General features: G+C 42.7%; 1 protein-coding gene across 1 annotated transcript; it reads right to left on the bottom strand.

The window, feature by feature from the left end:
• Positions 1-5,272: 5,272 nt before the first annotated feature.
• On the bottom strand, positions 5,273-11,376 carry LOC147948500 (uncharacterized). The gene is made up of 6 exons (XM_087467335.1): positions 10,990-11,376; positions 10,729-10,854; positions 10,375-10,608; positions 8,589-8,880; positions 8,085-8,477; positions 5,273-7,497 (listed from the first exon to the last, which is right to left on the bottom strand). Exons 1-6 carry the CDS (start codon positions 11,374-11,376, stop codon positions 5,273-5,275), a joined length of 3,657 nt encoding a protein of 1,218 aa, XP_087323461.1.
• Positions 11,377-12,171: the final 795 nt, after the last annotated feature.

Below are 12,171 nucleotides of genomic sequence, written 5' to 3' on the forward strand. Positions count from 1 at the left end.
CAGGTACAAGATTCTCCCTTGGAACCTAGCCTTAAATTTAGCAATGAGTCATTGGATGCCATGGAGGATTCATCTGTGTTCTGCGAGCAATCACATGTTGTTGTTCATGCTCCAGAAGTGGTTGAGCTTTCTGAAATATTAACAAGTGTCAAGAACACTAAAATGCTGGTGGGAGACAAAAGAAGGAAACAAAAACTTAAACAGAGAAAGTATCTTAAGGCTTGGCGGTTTAAGTTCAAATTGAGGTCAGGTATTCAGGAGCTCAGGATTCTTGTTATTTTGCTTGTGTTGGATCAAATGGGGAAAGACACACTCTTAAGTCTCATAAGAGGATGAGTCATACACATATGAATCGGTTGATGTGTAGATTGAGGTTGAGACATGATTCAAGCAACATGAAGCAATTTAATACTTCTGATATGCAGCCTAAGTTCTGGAGTAAAGTGGAATTAGGGGAAGAGACTGCTTTTACACTTGAGGAAGGAAAAACGGGTATATGTCTTTTAACTTCTTCTGATGCACAGTACAGGCTACAAGAGAATGTGCTTGTGGTGTCAGTTCTCCACAGATACACTGTCTTGAAAGCTTCTCCAATGGTGTATGGGAAGCTACAACTACAAACTAGACTAGCAATTGATATTCAAGAGCATGAAGTTAGCTTACTAAGGGTTCCTGCGTTCAACACACATTTGCAAGACCGTGATACAACACTACTAACACAGTTTATCCATGGTGATGAGAAGTTTCAAGTGTTTCACATGTGGAGAAGTAAAGAACTTTGATTCTGGAGGATGAATACGAACAAGAATAAGTATCATGTGCTGTTTACCTCTCTTCCAAAAATGAAAGTTCCATGTATTCTTGTTGTTTCCGCAGTAGTTCGGCATATGATACGATCTCCCTAGGATAGAAACTCTGATGAAGGCTGATGGTAGGTGATAGGCGACGTGGATTCGGTGGTGATGATGATCGAGTGAGATTGGTGAATGAATATAAGTGATGATCGAACAAAGTAACAATGAATCAATGGTGAGAAGTGTTTGAATGATGAGATGGATTCGAACAGGTGGAAGAGTTTCTTAATTCACAACGTGTATAGAAACTCAGAAATCAAGAACGCATTCAAGATATCGGATTGAGAGAAGAACGTTCACAAAACGTGTTTACAACATACTTCTTCGCTGAAGAACAAAAGAGGCGTAGCTTTGGGTTTTAAACACCCTAGGGCTCGACACTCCAAACAACAAGAAGTGCTAAACCAAAACAACAAGATGTTTTAAGGAAAAACAGCAAAACGTCTAGGCGACCTGTAGTAGTACAGAAGTCGGCCGAACTAGTACAGAAGTACGTTATTCCCCTTTTGGTAATGATTTCTAGATAACTCGACGTAGTGATCCATTTGCCTCATTAAAAACCATGCTGAGAAAACCCATTGGGACAAAACTCAGCTATGGGAAAAAGAGTACAAACTTCACACCTAAGTTACCTAGTCCTCATTACCGGGTGAAGTCTTCAAGGTGGATATGTTGAAGACTTGGATCCTTGGTAGGCTGAATGACCCGTCAACTATGAGTGAATGAGCTTCCTTGGCCATCTCCTTACCTCTTGAACGAGTGATCCTTCCCACCACCTCCGGTTGCTCTGCAGCCTCTGGCTCCTTGCTTGCCACGATCATATCATCCTCCCCCTCTTCAAAAGGATTTGTCCTCAAATCCGAATCTGCATAATAAGGGAGCAAGTCAGAAACATTGAATGTAGATGATATGGTATACTTACCTTGAAGATCAATCTGATATGCATTGTCATTGATCCTCCTGATGACTTCAAATGGACCATCAGCTCGTGGTAGAAGCTTGGTCTTCCTCTCTTCTGGGAACCTTTCCTTGCGTAAGTGAATCCACACTAAGTCTCCTTCCTCAAAGATGAGCTCCTTACTACCCTTGTTCGCATGCTTCTCATATTGCTTGGTCCTTTTCTCTATGTTCTCCTTAGCTTTAGCATGTATCCTCCTCACCTGTTCAGCCTTTTCTTTGCCATCAAAGCTACACTTCACACTTAAAGGTGAAGGGATCAAGTCTAGAGGTGATTGTGGATTAAACCCATAAACAATTTCAAAAGGAGAAAATAGGGTAGCAGAATGCTTAGCGTGATTGTATGCGAACTCCACATGTGGTAGACATTCTTCCCATGATTTGAGATTGCTTCTCACTAAGGTTCTGAGGAGTGTAGATAGCGTCCTGTTCACCACTTCGGTTTGTCCATCTGTTTTCGGGTGACATGTGGTTGAGAATGAAAGCTTGGTTCCTAGTTTAGCCCATAACATCCTCCAGAAGTGTCCTAGAAACTTGGTGTCTCGGTCTGAAACAATTACTTGAGGCATTCCATGTAGGCGTACTACTTCCCTGAAAAACAAGTTAGCTACAATAACAGCATCGTCCGTCTTGTGACTTGCAATGAAGTGAGCCATCTTGCTAAACCTGTCAACCACAACAAAAATAGAATCTCTACCATTTCTGGTTCGAGGTAAGCCAAGAACAAAATCCATAGAAATATGAGTCCAAGGTTGAGAAGGAATCGGTAGAGGAGTGTACAAGCCATGAGGTTGTACCTTACCCTTCGCCATTTTGCAGATATGGCACCTAGAACAAACCTTCTCAACGTCTTTCTTCATTTGAGGCCAATATAAGTGTTCTTGCAGTCTAAGTAGAGTCTTTGATACTCCGAAATGCCCAGCTAATCCACCTCCGTGAGCTTCTCTAATCAGCAGTTCTCTTATGGATCCTCTTGGTATACACAATCGGTCCTTATAAAACAAATATCCATCCTGCCTATAATAGTTTTCAAAAGCAAACTTATGGCATTTACCATAGCTCTCAGCAAAATCGATGTCAGTCTCATAAAGTTCTACTATCTCATCAAAACCTTCAAGCTTAGAAGACAATGTAGAGATGAAAGTGTACCTCCTGGATAATGCATCTGCAACTACATTATCTTTACCTTTCTTGTACTTAACCGTGTAGGGAAAAGTCTCTATGAACTCCATCCATCTGGCATGTCTCTTGTTGAGCTTCTGTTGTCCTTTGAGATGCTTCAGGGACTCATGATCAGTGTGAATAACGAACTCCTTGGGCCACAGGTAATGCTGCCACGTTTGAAGAGCTCTAACCAAAGCATACAGCTCCTTGTCATATGTAGGATAGTTCAACGTTGATCCTCCTAGCTTTTCACTGAAGTAAGCTACTGGCTTCCTATCCTGCATCAAAACAGCACCTATACCCACTCCGGAAGCATCACATTCAATCTCAAAAGTTTTCATAAAATCAGGAAGTAAGAGAATAGGGGCAGAGATAAGCTTCTCTTTTAAGGTTGAAAACGCCTTCTCTTGTGCTTCCTCCCATCTGAATCCTACATCCTTCTTGACAACTTCTGTAAGTGGCGCGGCAATAGTACTGAAGTCTTGCACAAATCGCATGTAGAAGCCTGCTAGTCCATGAAAACTCCTGACTTCTGCCACGTTTTTGGGTGTTGGCCACTCCTTGATAGCCTTGACCTTCTCATCGTCCACTCTAACTCCTTCTGCACTCACAACAAAGCCTAGAAAAACAACCTCAGTAGTACAGAATGAACATTTAGAGAAATTAGCAAAGAGGGATTGAGAACGAAGAACATTTAGAACTTGGCGGATGTGTTCTAAGTGTTCTTCTAGACCTTTACTGTAGATGAGTATGTCGTCGAAATACACAACCACAAAGATGCCTATGAACGGTCTGAGAGCATGATTCATTAATCGCATGAAGGTGCTAGAAGCATTGGTGAGACCAAACGGCATGACTAGCCATTCGTAGAGCCCTTGCTTGGTCTTGAAAGCTGTTTTCCATTCATCTCCTTCCTTCATTCTGATCTGATGATACCCACTCTTCAAATCTATCTTTGAGAAGACTGTTGATCCACATAACTCATCCAACATGTCATCTAATCTTGGAATTGGATGTCTGTACTTCACTGTAATGTTGTTAATAGCTCTGCAGTCAACACACATCCTCCATGAACCATCTTTCTTAGGTACAAGAAAAACTGGTACTGCACATGGACTGAGACTCTCTCTGATGTGTCCCTTGCTCATCAGCTCCTCTACTTGCTTCTGAAGCTCTTTAGTTTCTACAGGATTAGTTCTGTAAGCTGGTCTGTTCGGTAGAGCTGAACCTAGTACCAAATCAATCTGATGCTCTATCCCACGGATTGGAGGTAAACCTGGAGGTATTTCTTCTGGAAACACATCCTTGTACTCCTCTATAATTTCTATCATCTCGCGTGGAAGCTCTCCTGCTGACTTAGTACTGGTGAGTGTTTCCTTGTACACAAACATGAATGTGGTCATCTCTGGATCAAATAGCTTGTTGAACTCGCTGTGATTGATGTACAGGCTGTGAGACACTTTCTCTGTATCCTTGCGGTTCATGTGAAGCTGGTCCTTATAGATTTCACTGGGTGTAAGCGGTAGAAGAGTGACCTTGCGTCCTTTGAACTCAAATGACTGCTTGTTGGTGTAACCATCATGGAACACTCTTCTGTCGAACTGTCATGGTCTTCCCAAAAGGATATGACTTGACTTCATTGGAATAACATCACAAAGCAACTCATCCTCATACTTCCCAATCGCTAGTTTCACCATCACTTGCTGCGAAACTGTCAAAGCACCCTTGTTGTTCAACCACTGTAGCTGATAAGGTCTCGGGTGTGAAGTAGTCTTGAGATTAAGCTTCTGTACCATTTCTTCACTAGCTGCATTAGTACAGCTTCCACCATCAACGATCAAGGTGCAGACCTTGTCTTGAACCATACACCGTGTGTGAAATAGGTTCTCACGCTGTCCTCTTGTTGAGATTTAAGCGGAAGAAGAGAACTCGGCAAAGAGAATATGAAAAGACTTATATTACATAAGTTACACTTACAAAGATTTACAAGGGAATATATATAACAAGAAAACTAGGGCAACACCCTAATAAATAACATAGGGAATAAGGAAGGAGATATAGTCCTTCCCAAATTTAAACTCGACCCTTAAATGCACCGCCCAAGACTATTCTTCTCTTTATCGCAACGGCTATAAAGTGATCACGGTCAATACTCCCCCTCAAACTTAGCCATGGGAGACGGCTAAGCTTGGAACCCGCAAAAGATCACCTCATTAAAAACCTTAACATAGAAAACCACATGGGACAAAACCATGTTAAGGAAAAGAGTATGATCTCCACGGGTTAGAAGAGTTCTTTCACGGATGAGTTGGATCAACAAGTCCGAGCTTGCTGGAGATGTATTCGTAAATCTGAGAGCTTGTGGCTTTGGTGAAGATATCTGCCAGTTGATCTTTGCTTGGAGTGTAACACGGCAAGACGACACCTTCTTCAATCTTTTCTCGCACTTTATGGCAATCAACCTCAATGTGCTTTTTCCTTTCATGGAAGACTGAGTTGGTTGCAATGTGTATTGCGGCTTTATTGTCATGATGCATGGTGATTGGTTGATCAGACTCCACTCCAAGATCCTTAAGGAGACTCTTGAGCCATGTTAACTCGTTGGTTAGCTTCTTCATTGCCCTATATTCCGACTCGGCACTAGATTGAGACACAACTTTCTGTTTCTTCGACTTCCAGGTTACTAGGTTCCCTCCAACAAACGTACAATACCCTGTCGTAGATCTCCTATCCATTGTATCACCAGCGTAGTCTGCATCACCGTAGCCGACAAGTTCCGTGTTGTTGTTCTTTCCCATCCAAATACCTTGCCTTGGGCTACCCTTGAGATAACATAGAATCCGCTCAAGCGTTTGCCAGTCAAAGTTCGTTGGGGCCTTCATGTGTTGGCTGACTTGGTTCACCGCATAGCATATGTCCGGCCTTGTGATCGTGAGATAGATAAGCTTGCCCACCAGCCTACGGTAGCGTCCCACATCTTTGTATGGTTGGTGCGACTTGGGAACTGGAGCACCGGGTGTTGGCTTCTCCCCCTTTCGCTTGACCTGGTAACCCTCCTCAAGTGGCGTGGACACATGTTTTGCACCCATTTTACCTGTCTCATGTAAAAGATCAAGTGTATACTTCCTTTGAGAGAGAAATAATCCCTCCTGAGAGCGAGAAATTTCTATCCCAAGGAAGTATTTGAGTTCACCTAAATCCTTAATATCAAAGGCAGAGTTAAGAAGAGCCTTAGTGGCACAAATACCGTCCTTATCATCGCCGGTGATAATGATGTCATCAACATAGACGAGAACGACGACACGGCCACCGTTAGTGCAGAGAGTGAACAGCGTATGATCAGCCTCAGAGCGTTTGAATCCATTCGTACGCAGTGTAGAGCTGAGCTTGTGGTACCACGCCCTCGGAGATTGTTTGAGACCGTAGATTGCCTTGTGGAGCCGGAGAACCTTACCCGGAGAAACGATGTGTTCTAAACCCGTTGGAGGATGCATGTAGACTTCCTCAGTCAGCTCCCCCTGAAGAAAAGCATTCTTGACGTCCATTTGGTAGAGCTCCCAAGAGAGGTTAGTAGCCAAGGATAGGACCACCCTGACTGTGTGGAGTTTGGCTACCGGTGCAAAGGTATCGGTGTAGTCAAGACCATAGGTTTGAGTGAAGCCCCGGGCCACTAGACGGGCTTTGTAACACTCTATCTCACCAGTACTAAGATATTTGATAGTAAACACCCACTTTGAGCTGACAGCCTTTTTACCTTTCGGAAGATCGGCCTCATCCCAAGTCTTGTTTTTGATCATAGCTGCTGTTTCATCGTCCAACGCATCAAGCCATTCCTTATATTGCTTAGCTTCCTCGTAGGTTTGAGGGACAAAGTGCGCATCCAGCTTACCAAGGAAGGCAGCATGAGCTGAGGGAATAAGGTCAAGTGAACAAACAGCCTGAATAGGATGAGCAACAGCCTGATTGTTGTAGTAAACCCTCTTGTCTTTCCATGTAGACGGATGAGATCGGATCCCGGTACTACGCCGGAGCAAGGGTTGAGTAACCGGTGGATCAAGTGTCTCTTCTCTATCTGTGCTCTCTGTTTGTTGTTCGACATGATCAGACTCAGTAGGTGTTTCCGTAGTTGAAAAAGCAATGGGTTCGGAAACTTGTTCCAATGATGGATTTGCAATAGGCGCACTCGTATCCAGCCTATCTTTGGATTGGATTGGAGATGATGGTAAAGGATCAGCATTGATGTTCTGTGCGCCAGGCGGTGTTGGTTTAGTGATGCCGAGATGGTCAAGAAGGAACCGTAAGTTAGCTGCCCGGTCAGTATTAGATTGAGATAAGTCTTTTAAGCCCTCCCAATCCTTCTTGTCGTAGTAGCCTTGTTGTTCAAGAAACTTGACATCACGCGAGACCAGAGTGCGACCATTGATCGGATCGTAACACTTGTACCCCTTCTGGCTTGTTGAGTAGTCGATAAACATGCTTCTAGTACTTTTGGCCTCAAGTTTATTCCTCTGTTCTCCGGGTACTAATACAAAACAAACACACCCAAACACACGTAAGTGATCAAGAGAAGGTTTAATTTTGTTTAGTACCTCATAGGGTGATGCGTCATTTAAGACTTTTGTTGGTGTCCAATTTATCAAGTAGCATGCCGTCATGACCGCATCCCCCCAAAACCGCTTAGGGACATTCAAAGAAACATCATCGACCGAGCCACCTCCATTAAGTGTCGATTCTTCCTCTCGGCCACTCCATTTTGTTGAGGCGTATATGGACAACTGGTCTGTTGAAGGATTCCATGCTTAGCTAGGTGCTCTTTAAGTTTGTGGCTAGTGTATTCTCCTCCATTATCCGATCTGAGTACCTTTATCTTTGCATTAAACTGATTAGTAACATGATTTTGAAAATTGACAAAGGCATCATAAAATTTATCTTTAGAAGGTAACAAGGTTAGCCAAGTATATTTAGATCTCTCATCAATAAAGGTCACGAAATACTTGAGACAAGGAGATGTCCAAACATCAGAATGCACTAAATCAAAGCAATGTTCATAAAAGGTACTTGATTTGGGAAAAACGGTTTTGCAATGTTTACCAAGAATACAAGACTCACAAGTGGAGTTATCAAATGAAACATTAGGCACCATTAATTCAAAAGCACGAGAATGAGGATGGCCTAGTCTAGCATGCCAAACGTCACTTAAATTATTACGGAGATTCGAAGCAAAAGAAAACGAATTAGAAGGAAATGAAGCTTTCTCTAGGACATAAAGATCTCCTCTACCATCTCCTTCTCCAAGGACCTTTCCACTCTCAATATCCTGAAAATGTAAACTGTTAGGTCCAAAAATTGCATAACAATTCAAATCCGTAGTAGCTTTCTTTACTGATAAAAGATTCGAGGTACAAGAAGGCATAAAGAAAGCTTTAGAACTTTTATCAAATAACTTCAGTTCACCTATTCCTTTAACCGGTACTCTATCTCCATTAGCAATGATAACATTACCTAGAGCCGGTTTTATGTTGTGTATAAGACTAGGGTTACTAATCATGTGGTGAGAAGCACCCGAATCTACAACAAGAGAGGTACTAGGTTTTGAAGCAAAGAAATTGATACCGGAGTCCTTTAGAGCGGCAATAGACTTGATGAGGGCCTCTAGGTCCGACTTTCTTACCACCTCTCCATAGGCTGCCGTCATAGCCGCCTCATCTCCCTGCCTCGACGAACCAGTTCCTTTGTCGCTAGCCGCTTCCTTCGAGAGGTTAGCCTTGAACTTGGCCGGTTTGAGATGAGGATGAAGAATCCAGCACTTATCTTTCATGTGTCCTCGCTTCTTGCAATGGTCACAGATCAACACCTTCCTCTCTTCATGCCTATACACTCCTTTGTTAGCCGTAGCAAGCTCCCCCTTACCGCTAAACAAGTCAAGAGATCCTTGTTCCTTTTGAATTTGAGAACAAATGTCTTCGAAAGAAGGAAGCTTCTCGGCTCTAAGAATGTGCTTCAAGAGGTCATTGAAGGAGGGATTCAAGGTGAGAAGAAGACCAAAGACCTTGTCTTGCTCCTTCCTTTCAGTCAGTACCGCCGGATCAAGTTTACTTGGCCGCAACATATCGAGTTCGGACCATAGTGCTCTAAACTTACCGAGATGTTTAGTGAACTCCAATTCCTCTTGATGGAGCTCATTAATGGCCTTCTTGACCTCAAACACTCGAGTCAGGTTAGAGACATTACCATAAACACTTTTGAGCGTTTCCCAAAGCTCCTTGGCCGTCTCACAATAAGAGTAGGCTTCAAGAATTGACGTGTCGAGAGAGTTTTGGAGAACAGATAGGACAACTTGGTCTTCTTGGAACCACTTAGCCTTCCTCTCGCTCTCTTCCTCTACTTCCACCTCGGAAGTGCCTTCATCTTTTCCTTTGAGGTTCCGCTTTGGAACATAGTCAGTTTCGACATGACTCCAAAGACCACGACCTCCAAGGGCAGTTCTTGTGGTTCTTGTCCACAGCAAGTAGTTTGTTCCCTTAAGAACAATTGGCGTAACAATAGGTTTGGTAGTGTCCATGAGCGAGATCAGGAGTATTGAGACAAGGGAGTCAAACAGAGAGTAAAGAACACAAGTATACCGAGAATAGGAAACAAGATTTGAAAAGAATAAAAGAGATTTTAAGTATAACAGAGAATAAGAATATGAATAGAGAATCAAGGATCGAAGAATTGCTCTGATACCATGTTGAGATTTAAGCGGAAGAAGAAAGAAGAAGAGAACTCGGCAAAGAGAATATGAAAAGACTTATATTACATAAGTTACACTTACAAAGATTTACAAGGGAATATATATAACAAGAAAACTAGGGCAACACCCTAATAAATCACATAGGGAATAAGGAAGGAGATATAGTCCTTCCCAAATTTAAACTCGACCCTTAAATGCACCGCCCAAGACTATTCTTCTCTTTATCGCAACGGCTATAAAGTGATCACGGTAAATACCTCTATCATCTGGGTGATTCTGAACACTTAAAGCTCGGCGTGCTACCAACATCTCTCCCATTACTGCTGGTTCACCTTCTTCACCGAATTCTGACTCTGGTTCACTCTCTGAACTATCTACAGGCACAATCTCTCCTCCTTCTTGCAGAAGAAACATCTTCTTGTTAGGACAGTCTCTAGAATAATGCCCCATTCCTTGGCATTTGAAACACCTGATATGACTTGTAGAAGTGCTACTCTTGGGCTTGAAATCATTCGTAACCTCCTCTTTGATTGTAGCTGTTGCGGGTTTGCTGTCCTTGGTGAAGGCGGGTTTACTGAACTCTCTTGGCTTGGAGATGTTAGGCGTGAATGTAGACCTTACTCCCTTTCTCTTGATCTGCGATTCAATCAGCTCTGCCTTATGTACCATTTCTTGCACATCCTCATAGTCCTGCAACTCTACCTTGTCTTGAATCTCTCTGTTTAAACCCCCAAGAAACCTTGACATAACCATGTCTTCACTTTCCCTTAGATTAGCCCTGATCATAAGTGTTTCCAGCTCTTGATAGTAGTCTCTAACAGACTTGGTACCTTGAATGAGACGCCTAAGCTTGTTAAGGATCTCTCGCTGGTAGTGTGTAGGAACAAACTTCTTTCTCATCTGCGTGACTAACTGTTCCCATGTAGTGATAGCAGGCTCTCTCTGTCGATGTCTAGTGAGCCCCAACTGCTCCCACCACAACAAAGCATAACCATTGAATTCGGATATAGCTATCTTCACCTTGTTCAACTCATAGGTTCCTTGTACCTGGAAATTCGACTCCATCTTCCTTTCCCAATCTAGATAAGTCTCTGGGTCATTGGTACCATGGAAAGAAGGATACTGAATCTTGAGATGACTCAACTGCTGCCTCAAAGGATCATAATCCCTGCCAGGATCTCTGTTTCTGCGTCTCCTCATTGTCTCTTGGCTATGATCTGAAGCTTCATCTTCTTCTGAATACTCTCTCTCTGAATCAAAGTATATTCGATGCCCAGCTACTTGTTCAGTTCGACGTGGGCGTGTACGATCCCTGCCGGTTCTGCGATGCTCTCTTTCTGTGCTTTGAGTGTTTCTTCTCTGATTAAAACAAGTTTCTCTTCCTCCAGTAGGTGACTTAGCTGTTTTGATCCGAGTGTGCTTTGAAGAAGCTCCCACATGTGCTTTTCCTTTAGCTAGGCGGATCGCCTCATTAGGGCTAGGTGGTTCTGACGAGCTGTGATCTGAAGCACTGGTTGCTTGAGCTATATCTTTGAACTGTTTCTCAAACTTGTTACTGAGCTGCTCCATCTGTTGCTGGAACTGAGTAGACATTGCTTTGTTTGCCTCTGTTATTTGCTTAACCATGGCTTGATTCAAAGCTTCCACAGCTTCTGGAGAAAGCTCCATTGTACCTGCAAATTAAAGAAGAAACTCGCAGTAAGTTGTTCCTTGAATGAGAAACACGACAATAAACTCTAAGACTCTGAATTTGAAGCAAGAAAACACGACTGCAGACCTAATGTCGAACAATACCACAAGAAAAATTAACATGAACAAACCCTATACGAAAAGGACTCGACAGAAACTAGATCCTAATGCTATCAAATTTTGAAAACAACACAAAACTAAATCCTAGACTCACAGAACTCGATAACAAAAATCACACCCTAACGCTAAACAAGACTCACACGAAAACGCAGAGACCAACACGACAAAGAATTAAACAAACGAACAAAATTTAAACAACACAAAATCGAGATTAGGGTTAGAATCGCTCAGCCTTTGGCACAGAGTTGGCTCTGATACCACATGATACGATCTCCCTAGGATAGAAACTCTGATGAAGGCTGATGGTAGGTGATAGGCAACGTGGATTCGGTGGTGATGATGATCGAGTGAGATTGTGAATGAATATAAGTGATGATCGAACAAAGTAACAATGTCAATGGTGAGAAGTGTTTGAATGATGAGATGGTTCCAAAAGGTGGAAGATTTTCTTAATTCACAACGTGTATAGAAACTCAGAAATCAAGAACGCATTCAAGATATCAGATTGAGAGAAGAAAGTTCACAAAACGTGTTTACAACATACTTCTTTGCTGAAGAACAAAAGAGGCGTAGCTTTGGGTTTTAAACACCCTAGGGCTCGACACTCCAAACAACAAGAAGTGCAAAACCAAAACAACAAGATGTTTTAAGGAA

The sequence above is a fragment of the Camelina sativa genome, chromosome 2, assembly GCF_030686135.1.
Source record: "Camelina sativa cultivar CO46 ecotype springtype chromosome 2, ASM3068613v1".
Classification (NCBI taxonomy): Eukaryota; Viridiplantae; Streptophyta; class Magnoliopsida; order Brassicales; family Brassicaceae; genus Camelina; species Camelina sativa.